Source organism: Sinocyclocheilus rhinocerous, unplaced genomic scaffold (assembly GCF_001515625.1).
Source record: "Sinocyclocheilus rhinocerous isolate Xijiao unplaced genomic scaffold, SAMN03320098_v1.1 scaffold85, whole genome shotgun sequence".
In the NCBI taxonomy this organism is placed as follows: domain Eukaryota; kingdom Metazoa; phylum Chordata; class Actinopteri; order Cypriniformes; family Cyprinidae; genus Sinocyclocheilus; species Sinocyclocheilus rhinocerous.
The window spans coordinates 1,569,288-1,591,587 of record NW_015649998.1 but is presented as its reverse complement, the minus strand read 5'-3'; the positions used below and the strand labels follow the sequence as shown (position 1 = coordinate 1,591,587).

General features: G+C 36.1%; 1 protein-coding gene across 1 annotated transcript in view; it reads left to right on the top strand.

Annotated features, from left to right (window-relative positions):
* The window catches only part of LOC107711007 (P protein-like), a 71,837-nt gene that overhangs the window by 18,778 nt on the left and 30,759 nt on the right, over positions 1-22,300 (top strand). The window contains exons 11-19 of the mRNA XM_016515907.1: positions 1,104-1,169; positions 2,404-2,460; positions 5,382-5,506; positions 7,839-7,977; positions 18,871-19,003; positions 19,172-19,263; positions 19,511-19,643; positions 19,812-19,903; positions 21,958-22,016. Coding sequence (XP_016371393.1) covers positions 1,104-1,169; positions 2,404-2,460; positions 5,382-5,506; positions 7,839-7,977; positions 18,871-19,003; positions 19,172-19,263; positions 19,511-19,643; positions 19,812-19,903; positions 21,958-22,016 — 896 coding nt within the window. The remainder of the gene's footprint in view (positions 1-1,103; positions 1,170-2,403; positions 2,461-5,381; positions 5,507-7,838; positions 7,978-18,870; positions 19,004-19,171; positions 19,264-19,510; positions 19,644-19,811; positions 19,904-21,957; positions 22,017-22,300) is intronic.

Genomic DNA, 22,300 nt, shown 5'->3' with positions numbered 1-22,300 from the left:
TTCTGACTCACAGCCTGTAAGTACGTTTTTTATATTTAAAGAGTTTTTATATTTTATATATTTAACGCGAGTTTTTTGGGCAGTGTAGAGTATTGCTTGTTGTTTGTCATTTCTCCGATGTCCAAATGCAGACATGGTTTTATGTTTACAAACTCGCGCTGCAACGCAACGCGTAAAAAGACAGTGTAAGTCATTATAATCAGTAATTATGTCCCCACTGGATGCAACAAATGCCTCGTTTGTAATGGGTTTTAATGTTTTTGTCTCTTCCCCCCGGCCGGGACACGGCATCACAGTATGGTAAGGGGCGTAACATTTCCGTCACACGCTTGAGGTATTTGGCCAATCACAATGCACTGGATAGCTGGCCAATCACAGCACACCTCGCTTTTTCAGATCGATGAGCTTTGTAAAAATCGACGCGTTTCAGAAAGACGGGGCATAGAGGAGAAACAATAATGTACAGTATGTGGAAAATAATGTGTTTTTTTAACTTTAAACCGCATAAACACATTTCATTACACCAAATACACAAAATAATGTTCTTTTTAACAGCATCATATGACCCCTTTAAGAGCAAAGCAACATTTTGTCATGTGCAGAAGTCTGTATAAATAATAAATCGTGGCAAATTCAAATTACAGTTCAGAATATTATATATATACATAAATTTCACATAAATGGGATATCAGCGGTAATTGCACTGATTTACTCTAATGTGCTAAAATCTTGCTTTCTCATCGCAGCTCTGTGTATTAGTTATTGTATTCCAGAAATTGGAGATAAGTGCGTTATTTGAGCATGAGTAAAATTACTCCGTGCACTTCTGTCTGTTTGATAGATGGAGTGCCCTTTAAAAAGACCCATAGCTCTGTAGTCTCAAATGTCTTTTTTTAACTAAAAAACTTTATGAACTTCTTAACTTGGTTGGTTGGTAAATACCCCAGTAAACAGAATACAGTATGTAGGCCTAAATGGTATGGTAATTGATGCAATTATTTCAACAATTCAGAAAACCCAGTTAAGACTAGGATGTGAAAATGTTCTTTTGTATCTGAGGAAGGAGATGATGACTATTTCATCCCACTGTCTTTTTACTGTAGAGGCCGAGTCTGATGACTGTTGTAGAATGGATTGACTATGAAACTCTTGCATTGCTGTTTGGAATGGTAAGCATAATTCTAACAGGTCTAGAAGCTCTCCAGCAGATTTTGTACTCATTCAACCTGAGTAGGAGGGTTCCAAAGAAATATATTAAATGTAAACTCACAGCAGGGCTTTTTCAAATGAAAAAAGTAAAAAAAGGGGTAAAACTAATTTATTAGTGGCGCTTGCTATTTTAGCACTATTACTGTTATTCATAAAAAACAGTGCTCTGTTTGTGCTATGAACATATATCTCAGATCATCTGACTCGTTAGGAAGATGTGTGCAGTTACATTTAGATGAAACTGAACTTATAACTTTGTGATAAAATGGGCAAAAAATACCACAGATGGAATTACACAAGCCAAATCTTGCAACCGCCATCATGTTTTCTTCAGATAAAATCTAGTTATTTAATTCTTTCAGACAGCATTAAACCTGGTGTAATGAGATGCTTTAACCTTCCTGTTGGAGAAAGTTGCCCTGCTAAGTGCTTGACAGTCTGACAAAGCCCCTAATCCAACCCATATCAGTCTCTCAGGCTGGTCAGCCTGGCAGGCACGTAGTGGGGCACCTTTCTTTAATGTGCCGTTAACCTAGTGCTTCTTTTAGAAAGAATTCCTCAGGGCGTTATTTGCGTTGCACTTACTTTGCAGCAGCACACTCGGTTGAAATGTTTGTTAGGTGTGGCTGGTGGTCTGCATATGTCATTAGTCCATATTTTACATATTAATGCAACATTACAATATGAATACACATTAAAAACACACAGCCTCTCTAATATTATTGCTGAAGTGCCACCCTTTTCAAGATCTCTGTTTGTTCAGTGTCTGTCTCCATGGAAACAAATACATTCAATCAGCCCTCATCCAGAAGACTACATGTAGGAGTATTTGAGGAAAAGCATAAAAGAAAATCAGAGACTGATGATAGAAAATGAATCATAGCATCTGTCAATTTTAAAGACTGACTATGAAAGAGACTGAGAGCCATTTTACATTAGAAACATTTGCTTTAATAAACTCTGAAATATTTATGTTTCACTTTATTGATTTTCTATATTTCGAAGATGTCTGTTTCTGTATCTTAGGGCAAAAAAAATAAAAAATCAGAGAAGGATATATGTGGCATGAAATTGAGTGAGAGACCGTGTGGTATTTGAGACATAATGTGATTTTATAGCGACACGTGGCAGTAAGCACTAAAAATAGAAACCATGAAATGTTCAAGTCTTACAACCCCTACTATTTACTTTCAGATGATTCTGGTGGCAATATTCTCTGAGACCGGTTTCTTTGATTACTGTGCAGTGAAGGTGAGTTTTCTCAATCATCATGTTGCATATGCTTGTTTGTGATTTGTTTAGCAGAGGTCTGCTTAAGTCTTGGTTTCTGAGAGACTTATTTCTTCATATTCTCTCTAAAATTAGTCCACTCAATCTATCCCACGCACCTTAACATATAATATTATATACATTTATATACCTTATATACTTACAGATACAAATAACTACTTACATTTAGTCAGCAACAACAAGGTAGCGTGTGAACTGCTGCTATTGATTCAGTCTGATATGCTTTCATTTTACATTACTAATGTCCCTATTTTTTTATTTAGTCAATGTAATCCCATCATGCTACTTTTCCCAGTAAGCTTTGGGGAAAAGTAGCAGAGCTATTACTATAGCTGCCCTGAAAATCCCTATCATTCACTCTCATGCAAAGTGATGAGAACCCCACAAATGTTTTATGTATGAAATTTATGGGGAAATATCAAGCCCCAATAGAGATGTGAAAAGGAATCAGATGGAACAAATCTTTGTGAAATGATGCAAACGTTTATAAATCATGAAGAAAATGGGTTAGGTTTAATGAAAGCCTAAAAATAAATCTTAGGATGAGCTTCATTGGATAAATATCGCATTCCTTATTTTCAGGGATTCTGTGGACTGTTGTAAAATACCTGTTGGAACATTATAGATGTGCTCTGGACATTATGAGGGCACACGCTTATGTCCTCTCATCCCATTCATGAATATTAAGAGGGTTCTGGAAGAGGACCTGTGGAAGAGGTTCCACAAATTAAAATATTGCCATAGAAACAACCCTTTTGATTGAACACCATCTCAAGACAGCATAAAGCATTTTGCCTTGAAATAAAAAATCAAGCTTATTCTATCCGTGTGTGTAGTCTTGTGTGGTTAAGGCCCGTTCACATGAAGAACGATAACTATAACGATAACAATAACAATATTAGTGTCCACACCAACGCACAGTCATTTTCTGTTCATTATAAATGTGCACTGCAGTTATGTCATCTGCCGCTTTAAAGGTGACATATCATGAAAATCTGACTTTTTCTGTGTTTAAGTGCTATAATCGGGTCTCCGGTGCATCTACCAACCTAGAAAACTTGAAAAAGAACAACCCAGTCATTTTTTTTGGAAGCCTTTCTCTGCAAGCTTGTCAAAAAAACGAGCCCTTTATTAATAATATTACCGCCCCTTAATCTGCACCTTTCCACCCATGGCTAACGCCATGTCTAAAGTTCGAGCAAAGCATGCTAATTGTTCTGTCTTTGGCTGCACTGACGAGCACAGAACACTATTTAGAGTCCCAGCCTCAGAGGAGACAAGAGAGCAGTGGATTTATGGATTTATTTCCTATATATTACGCTGCTGCCACACAGATCTAATATAAACATGCAATTTCTTTCCGGCTGTTTACCTTCACTGACATAATCGACAGTTTTTGTAACTCGTGTGTTTTAAACATAAACCTGTGTGTATTTGACAGTTTAAGCGCAATAAGACATGAAAGAGAACTTAGTTTAGTACTCACATGCCATGTGAAAGCCGCTTTCTGTGCATGTGCTTCGGATACGTGCGCTCAGAAAACCCTATGTCAGAAGTTTAAACTAATATGGTTTAAAACGTATGATTTCAGCACGATAGACATGATAATCAAAATCAAACAGATGCTTTTGGCAGAGTATCTGAGGAACAAGCTGTAAAGGCACAGCCCTATTCTATAAAAGGGGGAGGGGAGCAGCAGCTCATTTGCATTTAAAGAGACATGCACGAAAACAGCGTGTTTCTGCTTAAAAAAAACATTTTCAAAATTATATAATAAATGATCTGTGGGGTATTTTGAGCTGACACTTCACAGATACATTCTGGGGAAACATGAGAGTTATATTACATATTGTAAAAAACAGCATAATATAGTGGTCTCAAACTCAATTACTGGAGGGCCACAGCTCTGCAGAGTTTAGTTCCAAACAGAGAGTTATATTACATATTGTAAAAAACGGCATAATATAGTGGTCTCAAACTCAATTACTGGAGGGCCACAGCTCTGCAGAGTTTAGTTCCAAACAGATCCAACTTCAGATTTCTAGTAATCCTGAAGACCTTGATTATTTGGATCAGGTGTGTTTGATTAGGGTTGGAGCTAAACTGTGCAGAGCTGTGGCCCTCCAGGAATTGAGTTTGAGACCAATGGCATAATAGGTCATAATAGGTTAAATGTTCAAGAGGATGAATTCTGATCAACTGTCAATGTTTTCAACATTCATCGGCTGGAAGAAAAAATGCTATTGTTCCTTTGTGCCATTCACAGTTGTGATATAGAATCCCCTATTCTTTCTTTATCGTTAGCATTATAGTTATCATCCTTGGTGTGAACGGGCCTTTACTCTTTGTTTATTTGTCAGTTAGCATCTTTTTTAGTCAGGAAGCAGTGACATAATAGGTGGGTTACAACACCCATGCATTACCACTTGATTAGTATGATTCCAGACAGCCTGATAATGTCTCCATAGCGACAGGCTCTTAAAGTTGGAGGTCTTTTGTTTTTTTTTATTCTTTTCTTTTCAGGCATGAACATTCTTTTAGCGCTAAACCCTGAATGAGCAAAAACACTATAGATCCGTGTCAGTTTTTAGACTGAATTTCTCATTAAAGTTCACTTTTGAACATTTTGTTCTGAGACCCTCTCAGAGGACTGCTCTTGATTCTCTGTCTTTGAGGCTCTGTTAAATCTATCTCTCCATTCCACTAGAAAATGTTTTGAACACATGATTTTGTTAATGTTCATAAACAAAGGCAAGCGATTTTTGGGTTTTAATTTATTTTTGACCCAGTTAGTTTTCATTAATGTGAAGTTACGAGAAAAATCTAACTTTGTAAACCAATAATGAAGCATTCCCAACAGTGTTCTGTATGTCTCCACACAGGCGTATCAGTTATCGCGAGGAAGAGTGTGGCCCATGATTATGATTCTGTGCCTAATTGCGGCCGTTCTGTCAGCCTTTCTTGATAATGTAACAACCATGATGCTCGTCACCCCTGTTACAATCAGGTAATGGTCTCTCTTCCTGAAACGGAGTCTCTTTCTCTCTTAATATCTCTTTTGACTTATTTTTTAACCCTGTTAAGTAATACAAGACTATGTGACAAGTAATCACCCTGGAATAAACATTAAAATACAATGTTCTGAGGTTGAAGCCACAATATTTATACAATCTACATGTGAGACTCCTCAGAAAACCTCCAAAATGCCTTTCCCAATAGACATTTGTTGTAAGTGCTTTGCTGTAAAACTTGACTTCATTTTATTTTTATGAACTGAGGGACAAATCCATTTCTTTGGTAAGTGACAGCATGCCACAGATGCTATCAATAGAGGTTAACTTGCATTGAACTTGGAACATTTCTCTAATAGGTCTTTGTAAAGAAGTTTGTTCAGCTGAAGTACTACTACTACTACTACAAAAAAAAAAAAAAAAGGGTTCCAAAAACACAGATGCTATCAATAGAGGTTAACTTGCATTGAACTTGGAACATTTCTCTAATAGGTCTTTGTAAAGAAGTTTGTTCAGCTGAAGTACTACTAATATGACAAAAAAAAAAAAAAAAAAAGGGTTCCAAAAAGCCTTGGCTTGGCAGTCTGTGCTTAGATTTATATGAGGATACAATAAGTCATGTCTCCATGCTATAAACGCCCCACCTCATTGCTCTTTTTAGCTCCATTTGAGCTTATTTTCTTCCATCTTTTCACCGTTACACGTTGTCCCTCAATGTGATTCATTGGTGCCTGTGCACATTATATGTGTGTTCTCAAGTCTTTTATATGTTTTGTATCTTGATGTACAGCATCATTTATATATAATTTATTTAGCAATGTTTAGGACACCCTGTTCTTTCAAAGTACATGTGCTATGAAGCAATTAGGCATCATGTAATATTGTTTCATGTCACATCCCTGCTAAAAAAAAATCCTTAAGGCCAACAAAGAATATCTTTTTTCATCAAGGATACTTTTATTTGTATTTTCATCCTTCTGCAAAATTCATCCATCAAATTCTTATCATCTTATGTAGACATTAAAAAAATCTCTTGTGTGGTAGGATAAAATAAATCTATATTTCACACGTAGCCATTAAAATGTTAGGCGCAGCCTCAGCGTTTTCATGACACTGTTGGTGAGAAATGACTCCTTTTTTTGATTATGCATCACCAATTGCATCGTCAAACACCTTCGGGGCTTCAGGGTTCAGAGACACAGTACACACACACACACACACACACTCGTTAAAGAACGGATTTGAGAAATTAGAGAGTTCAGCTTTTCGTTAATAGGCAATTTGCTTGAGCAAGAGTTTTTTAATGCCAATTTAGCAGGGAAACTGATTTGCTTATCTTTAGATTTGCTTGAAATTCAGTGTTAATAACTAAACTTGAGCACAAACCTGGAATTTTTTTTGCAACTAAGCTTAAAGTTTTGCTGCTAAAGAATCATGTCCTCTCCTCGCCATATTTTATGGTAAAACAGACGAGTCTGAGTAAAACTACAAAAGTACAAAATGTGGTTGTTAACCCCAGTAAAAAATAAGTATACTAAAATGTACTTGAAAGGCATTTATTTCATGCTAAGTATACTACAAATACATTTACATATTTATGTACTTAATAAAATTACACCGCAACTGTACTTTTAGTTTACTAAACTGGTATACTTAAAGTCTGCTAAACTGGAACAACTAATTTTGTACTTAATGCACTTTAATTGTGCGTAAGTAGTGCTGAAGTCCAACTAAAGATACACTGAAGTATATTTGATTGTGCTAAAGTGGAACTGTTGCAAGTATACTTCAGGTACACTTTAAATATCTTGCATTTAAAGACTAATACAGTATACAGTATATTATTCGATATATTAATATATTATTCAAAGATTATGCAATCCTCATCAATAGTGACATTAAAACACATTTTAGGCTTAGTATAAAAAAATGTGCATTGTGCTCAAAATAAAGTTGTACTCCAGTACAAGTATAGTACTCCAAATAAAGTTGATTATAACTTTTATATCAGTAAGTCTCGAGCGATATGTCAGTAAATATGTTAATTGATTTGAACTATACTTAGTATGGAATAAATGTATTTTAAATAAATTACTTTTTTACTAGGGGGAAGGTATTCTGTGTGTGTTTTTTGTATGTTTTGTGTTCTACCAGACAAAAATCATGAAAATATGATGTATTAGAAAGATAATAGTACATCTTTTCTCAAACAATGACTAGTGAGCATTTAACTTTCTTGGAGACCACTCTATGTAACATGTTTGCATTGCATTGATGTTCCAGGAACATTAGTCCTAATCAGGTTTTGTAATGTCTTCTGTACATTAGGTTATGTGAAGTGCTCAATCTGGACCCCAGGCATGTCCTGGTTGCCGAGGTCATCTTCACCAACATCGGAGGAGCTGCCACTGCTGTTGGAGATCCACCCAATGTCATCATCGTATCCAACCAGGATCTGCGTAAAAAAGTATGTAATTAATTCCCACCATTCTTATTTGATGCTGGGTTATTCACGGGTGAAAGGATATTGTGCTGCTGTCGTGTGCCTGTTGAGAATGTCTTGGGGAACTTGTTGGACAAATTATACATGACTGCACAAATAAACAAAAACACACAGACACAAGCATGTGACCGACCATTTTTCTGGCATAGAATGATAGCCTTGTGCCAAAACACGCTGTCACTATCTACTCAAGGCTAAAACACCATGGCATCCTGTCTTACACCTCAGACTATTAATTATGTAGGAATACTTCTTGCCAGCTTTAGTTATGCTCTGCCAAATTCTCTCTCTCTGTCTCTCTCGCTCTCTTTCTCTCAGCAGAGTTGAAAACTTTTAACTTCAATAAAAACTAAACGGCAAACCTGTACAGTCATTGTGTACAAACTCTGAGACCAACAATTTTCGACTAAGGGTATGCGAGATGTTTGGCTGCAATTGACTTGTTACTCACAGTATCTTGCCTGTTTCACATACTATGCAAAAACAGCATGTAAGGTATTGACACATTGCACATTATAAAATCTGACTAAATCAAGATCATTTAGGCAGTTTTATTTGTCATATTACCATTTGAGTGTAAATATCTAATTATTTTTAATTTAAATTAGATATAAAAAAAAATCAATAGGTTACACTTTATTTTCAGGTGTCCTTGTTACAGTGTAATTATACATTTAAGCACTGAGTAATTAATGGTTAGGGTTTGGCTTGGGGTTACTGGCATGTAATTATGAATAATTTATTGTTAGGGTTATTATAATAGTAAGTACATGTAACATGTGTAACAAGGACACCTTAAAATAAAGTTTTACCATTCAATATATTTAATATGTAATGCTATTAATCAAATTCATATTTACCTTTGCTTATTTTGGCCTTTCTCTTGTTTGGCAAATGAATAACACTTAAAATGCAGGTGTAGGAAGGCAGAGAGAGAGAGAGAGTTTGTAAGCATAAAAGCGAACAAAAATCTGCATTTCTTACAGACTGGGGTGTCTTTTTTTCTGGAACCTAAAAAACTCCCACACTGGCGAGCTAACTTTTTTCGGATTCGAGTAGAATGTTTTTCTTTCATCTGTTTTCTCAAACATATATATATATTTTTTGGTAGTAGTAACTACACACGCTGTTGTTGTCTTTTTTTCCCCACTGTATGATGAGTGGCAACTGTGTTGAGTTGCAATACTATTACAATATTATGTATGTGTACTATTAACATGTTATCAGTATTCCATTTTTAAATGGTTATCATCGATATCAGTATACTGTGACACTCCTATTTGATTATGCACTGTGAAACAGGTCTTATTGTGTGTTACTTGATGCTGTTGAAGGTACAACGAAGCAATGCCTGTGGATGCAAGTGATTACAAAATATAAGGTCTGCAACATCGGCTTGTACTTTCCTAACATAATCACAGAACAGTATCACAAGGACTTTCTTTTTTCGTTGTACAACTTCAGAGTCTATGAGCAAACTTTTTCCATCAAACCCTAACTCGCAGGAAAACACTATTTTAAGGTCACGGGCAGGCTGAATAATCTCCAGGTTTATGATGTGACCTCAAAGTAGAGAGTCTTGTGTGGTTCTGTCTTCATTGAGGCTTTTGTAATATTGGTTTGATTGAAAAGGCGAGGGAACATTTTGTGATTTATTATTCACTTTAATGGAGGAGACGGAACAGTGTGACCCAGGTTTGTGGTTGATTAAAATGTTCATGTTCACATTCAGACAGAGATCAATGCATGACCTCATCAGTTGTATGGCTAAATTCACAGTATATGCCTTGGAGGTTGTTCTGTCAGTTTGTTTGACAGTATTTGAGTGTCCGCCAGTTTGTCTTTTTGTAGTCATGTTTGTTGTTTTATAGCTCTTATTTAGGATTATGGATATGAATGCAGTTTGAACGGCTAACCGTTTGAGTGCACTTCATAACACGACTCAAGTATGCGTTGCGTTCTCGGCATTGCCGCAAGCTGGCATTAGCATAAACTGTCTGCTTCTACAGCTAGTTTTCTCTTTTAAATCCGAGGAGGGGCCGTTTGAAGAGAATGTTGCTGAGCAAGTTAGATCTCATAAGTATGTTTACCTGAATAATAACAAATCTGATTCAATAGCGAAGACATTCGAAGCTAGCTTTATCATCCCATGAGATTTGTTATCGTCTCCATAGTGTAAGAACACACATTTAATATGTTCAACGGGACTGTGCTCACAATGCTTTAGCTGAGCATTTGCATAAAGTAAACTTCTGGCCTAAATCGTGCAGCTTGTTGAGGTGTGCTATTACCTGGTGATTTACAATACAACAGACAATGAAAATCCATTAGATGTGCATTGAAATTGCGTTGGCACTAGACTGAGGAAACAGAACGTTATACAGACTTGCGCTATATCCGAATAGTATACTATATAGTAGAACTATATAGTAGGCAGTGAAGGGTAGATTACTTACAAATTGTAGTCTATTACTAATTACAGATTACATGGTGAAAACTGTAGTTAGTAATGTAATCTTCTGTAGATTACTCATTTTAAGTAATATAATCTGACTACTTTTTAGATTACTTTTAGATTACATTTTATCTAACTTGTTTTAAACTTACCATTAAACATACCATATTGGTATAAAAAAGAGAAGAGAAAGAAAATATATTAATTTTTTTATAAAAACACTGTAAAATGCATTAAACATTACGTTACACCATGGTTTCCCAAACTGGGCTTAATGTAATAACTGCAGTGGGTTTGTGAGTTGATAAAAAAGCTAAAATAAAAATAATCTAAACACTTGGACACTAAAAGTAGAAATATTTTATTTGTCTACCTGCATGTCATTGTGTCCATTAACCGATATCAGAGAACTGTTTGGGAATCACTGCCTTTCATGAACGAACATTAATAAACATGAAAACAACAAAGACATTACACAAATATTTTTGTCCAGACTTTCAGAATCAACAGTTACTGAAGGTCATTGGATATGATGAGAACATAATGTTTCACAGCTATACATCACCAGTGTTTAGTAGCTTGCATAATTATTTGTTTCATGTATGGTCTAATTGCTTAAGAGGTGTTTTTCACTCAAATTCAGAAGCATGTTGTGCACACTTATTTACATGCCATTTGGGAATATAGTCAGAGCTAAATGGTATGAAACACAGTAGGATTTTTAGAAAGGAAAAATTAAGAGAGAAAAAAGAAGAATTAGGGAGAATCAGTAAGTTATGAATAATTTACGATGGCAAGTTCTTCCATAAAAGCATGTATGCTAGTCTATGTGTTAGTGTATATGGTCAAAGTGTGTGTCAGTAAGTACGTGTAAGTGTCCAGCTAAAGCTCTGAATGAGACACAGAGGATGAGATAGAGCTCTTTCATCTCCAGCTCCAGATGCTGATTAAAGATGCTCTCTTTGGAGCCACTCTACCCTGCAGCTCTTCTGTCACACACTACCACAGACACAATGACTAAGACAAAAAACCCTATGTGTGTGTGTGAGTATCAGTGCAAAAAAGAAAGGGAGCGGAAAAAGGGTGGCTATAAAAGTATAGGAGATCCATCTTTTTCTGACAGTCTATTTAAAAGGCTACACGCCAAAAGAACAACTATATGCCTAAAAACCTCAATCTATTTGGAGCCATAAATTCTGATGTCATATAAACATCTTGTCAGCGAAACTGATTTCCAGCACCATCACACTTTCTGACAGAGATGGATGAATTAGTGTGTGAAGCACGTTAAATTAGCTGTTTTAATCAAGTGCTGCTTCACGTTTTAAGTGCGTTTTAAAGAGAGAATCTCAACGGTGACTTGAAGGGTCAAGCAAAGGTAAAGAGAGGAGTTTTGTAATACACATGATTTTTTAAATGCTTTAATTGTAGGTGGGAATATAGGACTTTTGGGTGGCCTGAACACTGTTTAGATCAGAAGTCATCATAGCAAAAGATAAACAGTTAATTAGGGCTCATTTTCACCTGAATCAAAAATTTCACAAGGGTCGACAATATTTTATTTTTTAAATTAGCGCATAAATTCTGTCAATATGAAATTGTCAAATTTATTGTTGTCAGAATTTTTGTGAAAAACTGGTTAGAAAACAAATTTTGGAGACTTTGATTTCTGAGGTCTAACTCCATTGAAAAGTTTTTCACTCTCTGGGGATCATTTCTTGGATATTTATTTAGACAAACTAGCTGGCCAACCAACATCTTAATGTTTCCTATATGTGTGTTGAGTTGTACATTACCTTCCTGCGTTCCTGATGATTGACTGTTTTGCAGCTCTTTAGTTACTGAACCTGTATTTATTTAGGTCTAAGTTAGTGCACATACGTGTATTTTTATTATTTTAATTTTTATTTCTTATTTTTATTTTCATTTTTATTTGTTTTATTTATGTATTTTTATTTCTTTTCTTTGTGAGTGCATGTGAAGTCTGCGACAGTGTTGTTTGTTTTTTCTGTGTTGTACTCTGAAAAATCCTGAAAGGATTAGAATATCTCTTTGGATTTGAGACTTTAGTCTTTGCAACTTTACAGATCTTCTTAATGCACCAAGGGCTTGTAACACTCCAAAGAGAAAGGAAAAATTGAAATCGCATCATATGACCCCTTTAAAATAAAATAAAATTAAAAAAAAAGAAAACACATTTTGGAAAGGAGACTTTGGAACTTTTAAACCGTAATTTAAAAATAAAAATGTTTAGAACAAACTATCATTTTTTTCATTTTTCATGGCTTTTTAGCCATGTCAAACTGCAGCTGGTTTGGCATTTCAGTGTTGTCTTCTGATATTTCATAGTTTAATAATATTAAATTATTTGGGAAATTAGTAAGCAGTAAACTGGCCATTTTCAATTTCTTGTACTCTTTACATTTCACGAAGATTTGTAGAAATCTGGGATATGAAAGGTACAAAATTCATGATACACACAAAATGACAGACGTTTAATTAGTAAAAGGGATGAAAGGGAAAGGGATATTATTAGTTAAAAAAAATTGGATGAAAACCAACTGATATTTCACAAACTTTTTTAAAAAAAGTTTCACTTTGTCATTAACAGATCTAGTGCAAAAATGGATGGACAGCGGACTTAGAACATTTATTATTGTATGTAATAGTTAAAGAACAGTGTATTCACTGTGAATTCATGTTTGTTAATAAACCAATGTTAACAAATGAAAATCAAATATTAAAATGTATTACTATATGCAGAATTAACATTATTCTGTGACATTTTAGTATAGGGACCAGTTCTCACTATTAACAAGTTGCTTATTAGCATGCCTATTATAAACATATTGGCTGTTTATTAGTACTTACAGAGCACATATTCTGCATGACCATAATCCCACCCAATATCTAAACGTAACAACTACCTAACTATTAATAAGCTGCAAATTAAAAGTTTTAGTTAATGGTTTGTTAATAGCAAGAAAGTGTGACCCATTATTCTAGATTAACAAATGCTGTAAAAGTATTTTTCATTCATTTTTAACATAGTTAACTAATGTTAACTAACTGAACCTTATTGTAAAGTCTTACTGTATTCTTTGTTAAAAAAAGGTAATTAAACCCATTAAAACCCATCAACGAGGGCGACTTAAATATTTCATGAGAAGTTCAATAGTTGCTATCACAGTTTTTAATTTAGTTATTCCTCACACTCTTCCATCAGCGACAGAAAGGTGCCTGGTTTAAATTGTTGTTTCTTCAGCTGGCTTTCAGAGCTGAAATCGCTGTGGGGCTTGAGTTAATTTGTGGCTCAGTAGAAACATCGTCCTTGCCTGTCAAACCGGCTGCTGCACAGGATGATGCAGCGGTAATCATGCTCAAGTTATATTTTCCACATCAAGGTCACTTCCTGCTGGGCTACAATTGAGAGTGGGAAGTTTCTGAAAAACCCAATATCCATAAACTTGCATTTCTGACAGGCCTAAATCTCTGGAGGGTGGAACCCATCAAACGTACTGAAGCCCCCCCTGCTCTAAATTTACTACTTTATAAACATAATTTTTGCTTTCCGTCAGGACGTACAGTGATAAATATGCTCCTGTAGTGGATACACAGAGGAGTGTGTGAAGTGCTGGACAGATTCATCCATTCTGTTCCGCAGGGAGAGATTGCATCTGCTGCAATTATTGATATGGATGCAGTGGTTTGTGTTATCTCTGTGTTACACGGGCCAGATTTGTTTATATTTGAGAGGGCTTCTGTTTGTGTTGACAACATGCAGATGATGAATGGAGATACAACTTCATGTGCAAAAAATGACACCCACACATGTATGCAGTTCAATACTTGCTCATTTGTTGATTGCTGTGTGCATTGATTTGGTACCTATTTAGCTGGGTCTTAAAGTTAGTCACATAAAATACCACTTTTATAGCATTACTAAGAGATTCCCTGTATTATGAAACACTTTTCTGGTTTACACATGTCTATGCATGCGTCTGAGGACTCGGGTTCCTGATGCAATAGAGGAAGGAGTCGATGAAACTCTGGGCTCTCCGTGAATGACTGATCCAAAACTATTTTTAAGCTGGTTCAAACAGGTTATTTTATGGTGTGTGTGTGCACATAAGGTGGTGTAATGTAGTTTACTGATCCTTTGTATAAGCTTAAAAGTTTTTTAGGCGATTTTTCTAAAAATATAAATGTATTTCTGTACCTGACATTAATATTAGTGTCTTGAGGTATCATTGTATTTTATTTTATTTTATTTTATTTTATTTGCAGACTTTAAACTAGCTTGAATCATTCTGGGTATACTGTTGTTTTCTGCTTTATATGTAAATGAATGAGTGTTTGCATTTTTGTGTGACTCATGTCTGTTTGCTTGTATATAGCCAAGGATTTAATTTGAGTCTAGTGAAGCCACCACCTTCTCTAGCAGTCACTTAATCCGTTTATTAAGCTCCAATCAGCCTCAAGATCTTTAGAGCCACTGGATTCTGAATGGAAGCTCTGCCATACAAATAGATGGATGACATGGCGCCATACAGCTTAATAAAAAGCACTGTGCTTTACTAATCCACAACTTCAAAAGATTTTATGCACTACCTTGACTTACAAAAAAGCAAATAATGTAATCTGTAAGATGGTTTTGAAAGAAGTCTTTTATGCTCACCAAGGCTGCATTTATTTGATTATAAATACAGAAAAAAACATATTGTGAAATATTATTGCAATTTAAAATAATTGTTTTCTATTTTAGTATATTTTAAAATAAAATGTATTCCTGTCATGGCAAAGCAGAATATTCAAGCAATTTTACTCCATTCTTCAATATCAAACCATAATACTTTTTTTTTGTACCATAAAACAACATTTATTTGTAATAATAAAAATGTGTGCTATCACTTTTTTTTTCAGAAACAAGTCACAATTTGAATGACCAAATTCATACTTTTTTTTAATTAGGTTTTTCATAGTTTTATCAAAGGATTGTTAGAGAGCGAATGAGTGGTAGATGGTAGAAAATGGTCAGAAATGATTTATGATTTTATTAATTTCCCTGACTTATCCAGGCTCACAATTTTTAAAACCTCCAAAGTTTCCAGGTTTTCCATGACCGTGCGAACCCTCTCCATCTGACATTTCTCTGGCAGCGGTCAGTCATGACGGAACATCTTGTACTTGTGGCCTCTTTGTTTATTTGCTTGTGTTTCTCTGTTTGTTTGGGCTGTGCGAGTCGAAATGGGCCCCCCTTCAGTCTCGACAGGATCACTACAGCAGGGATGTTGCCATTTGGTCAGTCAAGCATCCATCTGTGGAGCTCTCTGTAGATCAGACATTTGAGCCTGGGCAGAAGGAGTGTTTCAGGGTCTCTAAGGAGACATCTCATATACCCTGTGCTCTCTCTCTCTGGCATCTGCTGGGCCGTCAGTCACACTCCCAGAAATCTCAGCTGCCAATCAGTGCTTCTCCTGGCCCCAGGCAGACAGGCTTTGGCGGACTCTGGTTTGACCGTGGCCCCTGACTGCTCACTAATCAGCTAGCGCCAACAGTGAAGGTCCTTTTGCATAGAGATTTCTCATTCCCTCTTCTCATTGCTTTTTGAAGTTACTTTCTTGGCTGATAAAAGTGGGACAGTGACAACAGAAATGGAGTAAGGGGAGGTCTTATTTACACCTTATGTCTAAGTCATTATCACAACATGCCTGCCTTCAGGACAAAACAAGAGAATCTACAAAGAAAAATCCCCAAACACTGCCTATTGTCTGCAGCTGCATTACTGACAAAGTAATGAGGACTTATGCATCTGCTCTATATGATAGGGCATACAGCTCAACAGCGCAGGAAATCCATGAGGAATAAAGCAGAGGACCGCTTTAATGAAATGTTATCGACAGATCCCCACTAGCCCAGCTTTCCCCAATGAGTCTGTATAAGGATATCTCTTATTTTCAGTAGGTTCAGACATTGGAGTGAAACCCTTGACTTTTAGATGCACTGCACTATTCCTAAATTATTTTTAAATCAAATGATCCCAAAAACCTTGTGATAGAATATGTTCAGTTAAGAAAGGCTGGTTCATTTTAAAGTAATATTAATATTTTATTTTCCTGAATCTTTCAATATATCAGCCTTTACTTGAACCCTCATGTTATCCCAGACTGAATGCTGGAACCACTACGACTGAATCAGTGAGTTGAATTCAAGAACCTGATCAGGTTGATTTGTGAAATTTTTTTAAATGGATCAGCAGATACACTGAAAAGATCAGATTTGATCTTTTCACAAATCAGACATCACTTTTTGCAATGAGGGTGAATAAATGATGAAATGATACATTTTTGAGTGAACTTTTCTTTATATACACGGGGTTTCCCCTCGTCTTGCAGTGGTCCTTTCTTTTGTCCTCCCTGTCTTTTCAGTGTATTTTTCTCTTTATAATGTGGTTAAATAATCCAAATAATAATTCAATGTTCTTTCCTTTAAAACGCTTTCCTTACAAATCTAATTGAGAGTACACAAATGGATGTGTGTTCTTCTGAATGCCCCCCTCTCTCTCTCTCTCTCTCTCTCTCTCTCTCTCTCTCACTCACTCACTCACTCTTTATTCCTGATCTCCTGTAGAGGTCACTGTATACCAGTCTTCACGTCTCTTTGTCTCCATTCACATTTGTCTCATTTTGGCATCTGAGATTGGACATGTTGTTTGTTTGTTGTTTGCTTACTAGCATCTTAATTTTTATTTTTCCAAATAATACAAGACCATGTTTATCCTTTCAATCGTGATTTTGTTTTATGGGTGGAGGATTTAGTACCTTATGGTTTTGTTTTATAAGTGGAGGATTTAGTACCTTGAGCTGCTTTAGGGAGGTTATACTGCCAAAAACCAAAAGCATCAGTGTCCCCTCCCCTCATTTTTACCGGCCTTTTGTTTAGTTTCTAAGAAGTACCTCTAAGTCCTGGGTTTTTGCCAAGCCTGAGCAATGCGGGGAGCCGAACTACAACAGGGATGCAATTATCTTGTATCTTGCCAGTTCCTTTACAAAATAGAAGAGACTGGTTCTAGTTGTCACATTTTTTTTTACTAATTTTTCATTTCTCATGGTCCATTTCTGTATAGGTACAAAAAATAAAGTCTTGGCTACAATAAAACATTTTTGCCATTATTATTAGAATCGATATTGAATCGACCACATTTTAAAAAACGATATATCGAAAAATCGATTTTTTTTGCCCAGCCCTAATTATTGCCCAAGAAAAAAAGCACAGTTTATTTAACACCTGTTGACCTCTTGTTAAAATTATATTGGTGCTAAAATGTCACAATGGTAGCCTGCCATTAAATAGCCTGTTATAGACTTCTCACTAAGCACAATTTAAACAGTAAAGCAATTTGTGACCCTGGACCACAAAACCAGTCTTAAGTTGCTGGGGTATATTTGTAGCAATAGCCAAAAATACATTGTATTGGTCAAAATGATTGATTTTTATTTTATGCCAAAAATCATTAGTATATTAAGTAAATCATGTTCCATGAAGATATTTTGTACATTTCCTACTGTAAATAATATTAAAAACTTAATTTTTGATTAGTAATATGCATTGCTAAGAACTTCATTTGGACAACTTTAAAGGCCATTTTCTCAATATTTAAATTTTTTTGCACCCTCAGATTCCAGATTTTCATTCTAGTTGTATTTCGGCCAAATATTGTCCTATCCTAACAAACCATAAATCAATGGAAAGCTTATTTATTCAGCTTTTTTTCCGAAAAATTTACCCTTATGACTGGTTTTGTGGTCCAGGGTCACATTTGTGAACTGTAGAATTCTTTGTAGAATGTCTTTGTACTAATTATGTACACATATGTCCCCATGTAAACAAGCAAAGATACCTCATGGGTTATACACCAGCGATGTATTGAAAGATAAGTCGTGGGATTAGATTTCAGGCCACACGGATCTATTTTACATATCTCTATCAGTGGTGCCATTTGAAAATGTGATGCCATCTGGTTATGATGAAAGATGGGGTGGGCTGCACAGGCAAGAAAATATCATCTGAAGCTAGATGTTCAGCAGAGAGGGCTGTGTGCTCTTGATATGAATGAAAATTAATAAATAGTCAAGAGCATTTTAAGAGGATTTGTGCCACATGCAGGTGCTCATTTTAATCTTATATAAGTGTTTAAATGCATAAAGATACAAGCATTAAAATGCTGAACATGATTCTGTTGATGAAATGTAATCAAGGCCTCCATCCACATTATATGGAGAGCCAGTAAAGTAGATGTGATCTCTACTTGGTGCTTAGAATAGATTTCATGAAATACCACAGCAAATTAATTGCATAATTTTTAAAAGGGTGAAAATTAACCCGCCCTCTTCTTCCTCTAGGGGATTGACTTTGCGGCCTTTACGGGTTACATGTTCCTGGGAATCTGTCTGGTGCTGCTGACCTCATTTCCTTTTTTGAGAATGCTGTACTGGAATAAGAAACTTTACAACAAAGAATCCAGCGAAATCGTGGGTGAGTATTAATTTATTCTGCTCTGTTCCTACGCACCAGTTTTCCCAAAATCACATGGAACTACCCTCAAGTGTATGCAGAGCCACTCTGCTTTCCTTCCTTTTTGATTCAAGCTCTTTTGTTCTGACATGTGCAATGAAAAATTAATTCATAATCCCATTGACCTAGATCTTAAAGAATGTGCAATCATTTCTAAAAACCATAGAGTGGTTGAGGGCACACTTGACCTTCCCTTGTTGACAGCAGTTCTTCCTATATGGGTATGTGAATGAGTGTCATACACCGTTCTACGCTATTTACACCAAATCTCATATCCTATCCAAAGCTCCTTACATTTGGCCTTTGAGCCCCAGTGACTGGGATAGGCACAGCCTACCCTTTCACGAATGATTAGAACCTCAGCAATACATCATTTTTTCATCCGCCCCTGCTCCTCCCCCAACCACAGCAAATTAATTGCACAATTTTTAAAAGGCTGAAAATTAACCCGCCCTCTTCTTCCTCTAGGGGATTGACTTTGCGGCCTTTACGGGTTACATGTTCCTGGGAATCTGTCTGGTGCTGCTGACCTCATTTCCTTTTTTGAGAATGCTGTACTGGAATAAGAAACTTTACAACAAAGAATCCAGCGAAATCGTGGGTGAGTATTAATTTATTCTGCTCTGTTCCTACGCACCAGTTTTCCCAAAATCACATGGAACTACCCTCAAGTGTATGCAGAGCCACTCTGCTTTCCTTCCTTTTTGATTCAAGCTCTTTTGTTCTGACATGTGCAATGAAAAATTAATTCATAATCCCATTGACCTAGATCTTAAAGAATGTGCAATCATTTCTAAAAACCATAGAGTGGTTGAGGGCACACTTGACCTTCCCTTGTTGACAGCAGTTCTTCCTATATGGGTATGTGAATGAGTGTCATACACCGTTCTACGCTATTTACACCAAATCTCATATCCTATCCAAAGCTCCTTACATTTGGCCTTTGAGCCCCAGTGACTGGGATAGGCACAGCCTACCCTTTCACGAATGATTAGAACCTCAGCAATACATCATTTTTTCATCCGCCCCTGCTCCTCCCCCACCTCTGACGATCACATTGATGCGTTTAGTCTCTCTGTACCCTTCGGGCTGTTTTCCCTGATATTTCCATTATTCTTATCGGATGAGCCTGTTCTGAAAGCCGTAACGTGTCTGTATTAAATACATAAATCCTGTCATAGATGACCTCTCTCAAGACCTAGACTTTATGCACAGTTTTCAGATAGGACATGTTAGAGGGTCAGTGATTGTCTGGTTAGCATGGCCCGTTTAGCCCCTGCTGGTAGATGTTGTAACTACACCATCTGGAACCACAAAGCCACTGTGCATGTTGAAGAAATTATATAATATTTTTTTAAGAAAATTGTTATATATGAGCAATATCACATGAGTAGATGTGAGATATGGATGTATATTGGCACGGCTGATAATTACAGCATGCCGATACTCGCATAACTCACTGTGAGCCATAACTCACAGCTATGAGTGTGATATTGCTCATATATATATATTAAAAAAAAAAATATATATATATATATAATTTCTTATGTAAATACATAATATATATATATTAAAAAAAAAAATATATATATATATATAATTTCCTATGTAAATACATAAGAAACAACAACAGAGTGTCTTTAAAAACCCGCTTTTGTGCAGAACTACTTCCTTCCGCCACAGATTCAAATCTAAAGTTGTGCAGTTTAACAGCTGAGCCCAAGCCTCCGTTACTAATTCCAAACCGTCACATTAGAACTAGTAACGATGGAACGTTGAGTTGCTTCACTGAAAGCTTATTGTATTACTGTATTAAAAGGTGTATTATGTAGAGTCGAGTATTATGAGAGAGAGATTGACTGACCGAGTGTAATTACCTGCATCTGATACGGCGTTCATTCTTTAGCTCAGTCTCATATTCACAATAAAACATTGGTTTGAATGTCCACCGAGGAAGGCTCAGGCTCTTTGTCATACTATCCTTTCATCTGTTAATGGTGATTTCCGATGACAGCTCTGCTCAGTGCATTTGTTGCCTGCATCTTACAAGCTGTTGTTAAAAGTAAAAATAACTTTGCTCTGGAACAAATAATAGATTATTCAGACTAAAGACTGCCAGTTAGATTTACCCAAAACGAATTATATCTCCCGTTTAAACACTATAGAGGCATCAGAGCCAGCGGATCTGGCCGAGGTGAGGCTGCTCTCAGTGGGTTCATGAGCGCTGAATGGCTGCTGACGCCCTGGAGCTCACATGTCCAAAAACGCTGAAGCAAATTTTCAAATAGACATTATCTTTATTAACAAACTGCATATTTGAACTATAAACAAGTACATTCTCACCTGAAAACCTCTTAAAACTGCATTCTGTGACACAAAAACAGTAATATTTTTAAAATTACAGTGGATTTGTGTATCTGCCATGACACTTGCTGTGAGAACTAGCACAAGTGGAGTGATAGTTACAAACAGTGAAACAGTTGTTGGAGCTCCGTTCTGCTATCACTCTAATATCGCACTCTTATCAGCCAACCAGATTCGAGGACCAGAAAGAACTGTTGTATACTGTGTATATGTATAGTATGTATACATATGTATATATATATATATACACACACACACACATACATACATGTATTTATATTTTATTTACTTATTTAGAGTGCTACAGCGCTAATGAACTGTGGGCTTGTAACAGTTTGTTCTTGTATAATTAGTCAAATTTACAGTTCAGGTGATTAACTAAAAAAACTCTGCCCAGGCTTCCTATGAGCAAAGATAGCACATTTTAAATTGTAATTTCAGGTATCAAGTGTTTTAAATTTACAATATAAAAAATTTTCTTGCTATCTACAAAAATACATCCTAACAGGGTGCGTGTTAGAGCATGCATATTGTTGTACTGTTTGGAACAGGGCACATTTAGCCCAAGTGTGAAGGTGCTAACACCGCTAGAAAGGCCATTAAAGCCATCGTAGACATTGACAGGTCAATACCACTCTCACCTAGGGAGTCATCGCTTCATCACCGCCTCCACTGAGAGCCCAGGCATGCTCTGTTCTTTCCCTCTTCTTCCACAGGCAGGATTTATATACTTCCTCATCATTTCTCCCATTTTGGCAAGCCACTAAAATTAATGGACAAACAAATTTCCTCATCTTCACAGACTTCACACTGACAAAATTCTGTCTCACCCCCTCGAGTCTTTCCAAAACCTGTATGAGTCTTTCTTTCTTTCTTTCTTTCTTTCTTTCTTTC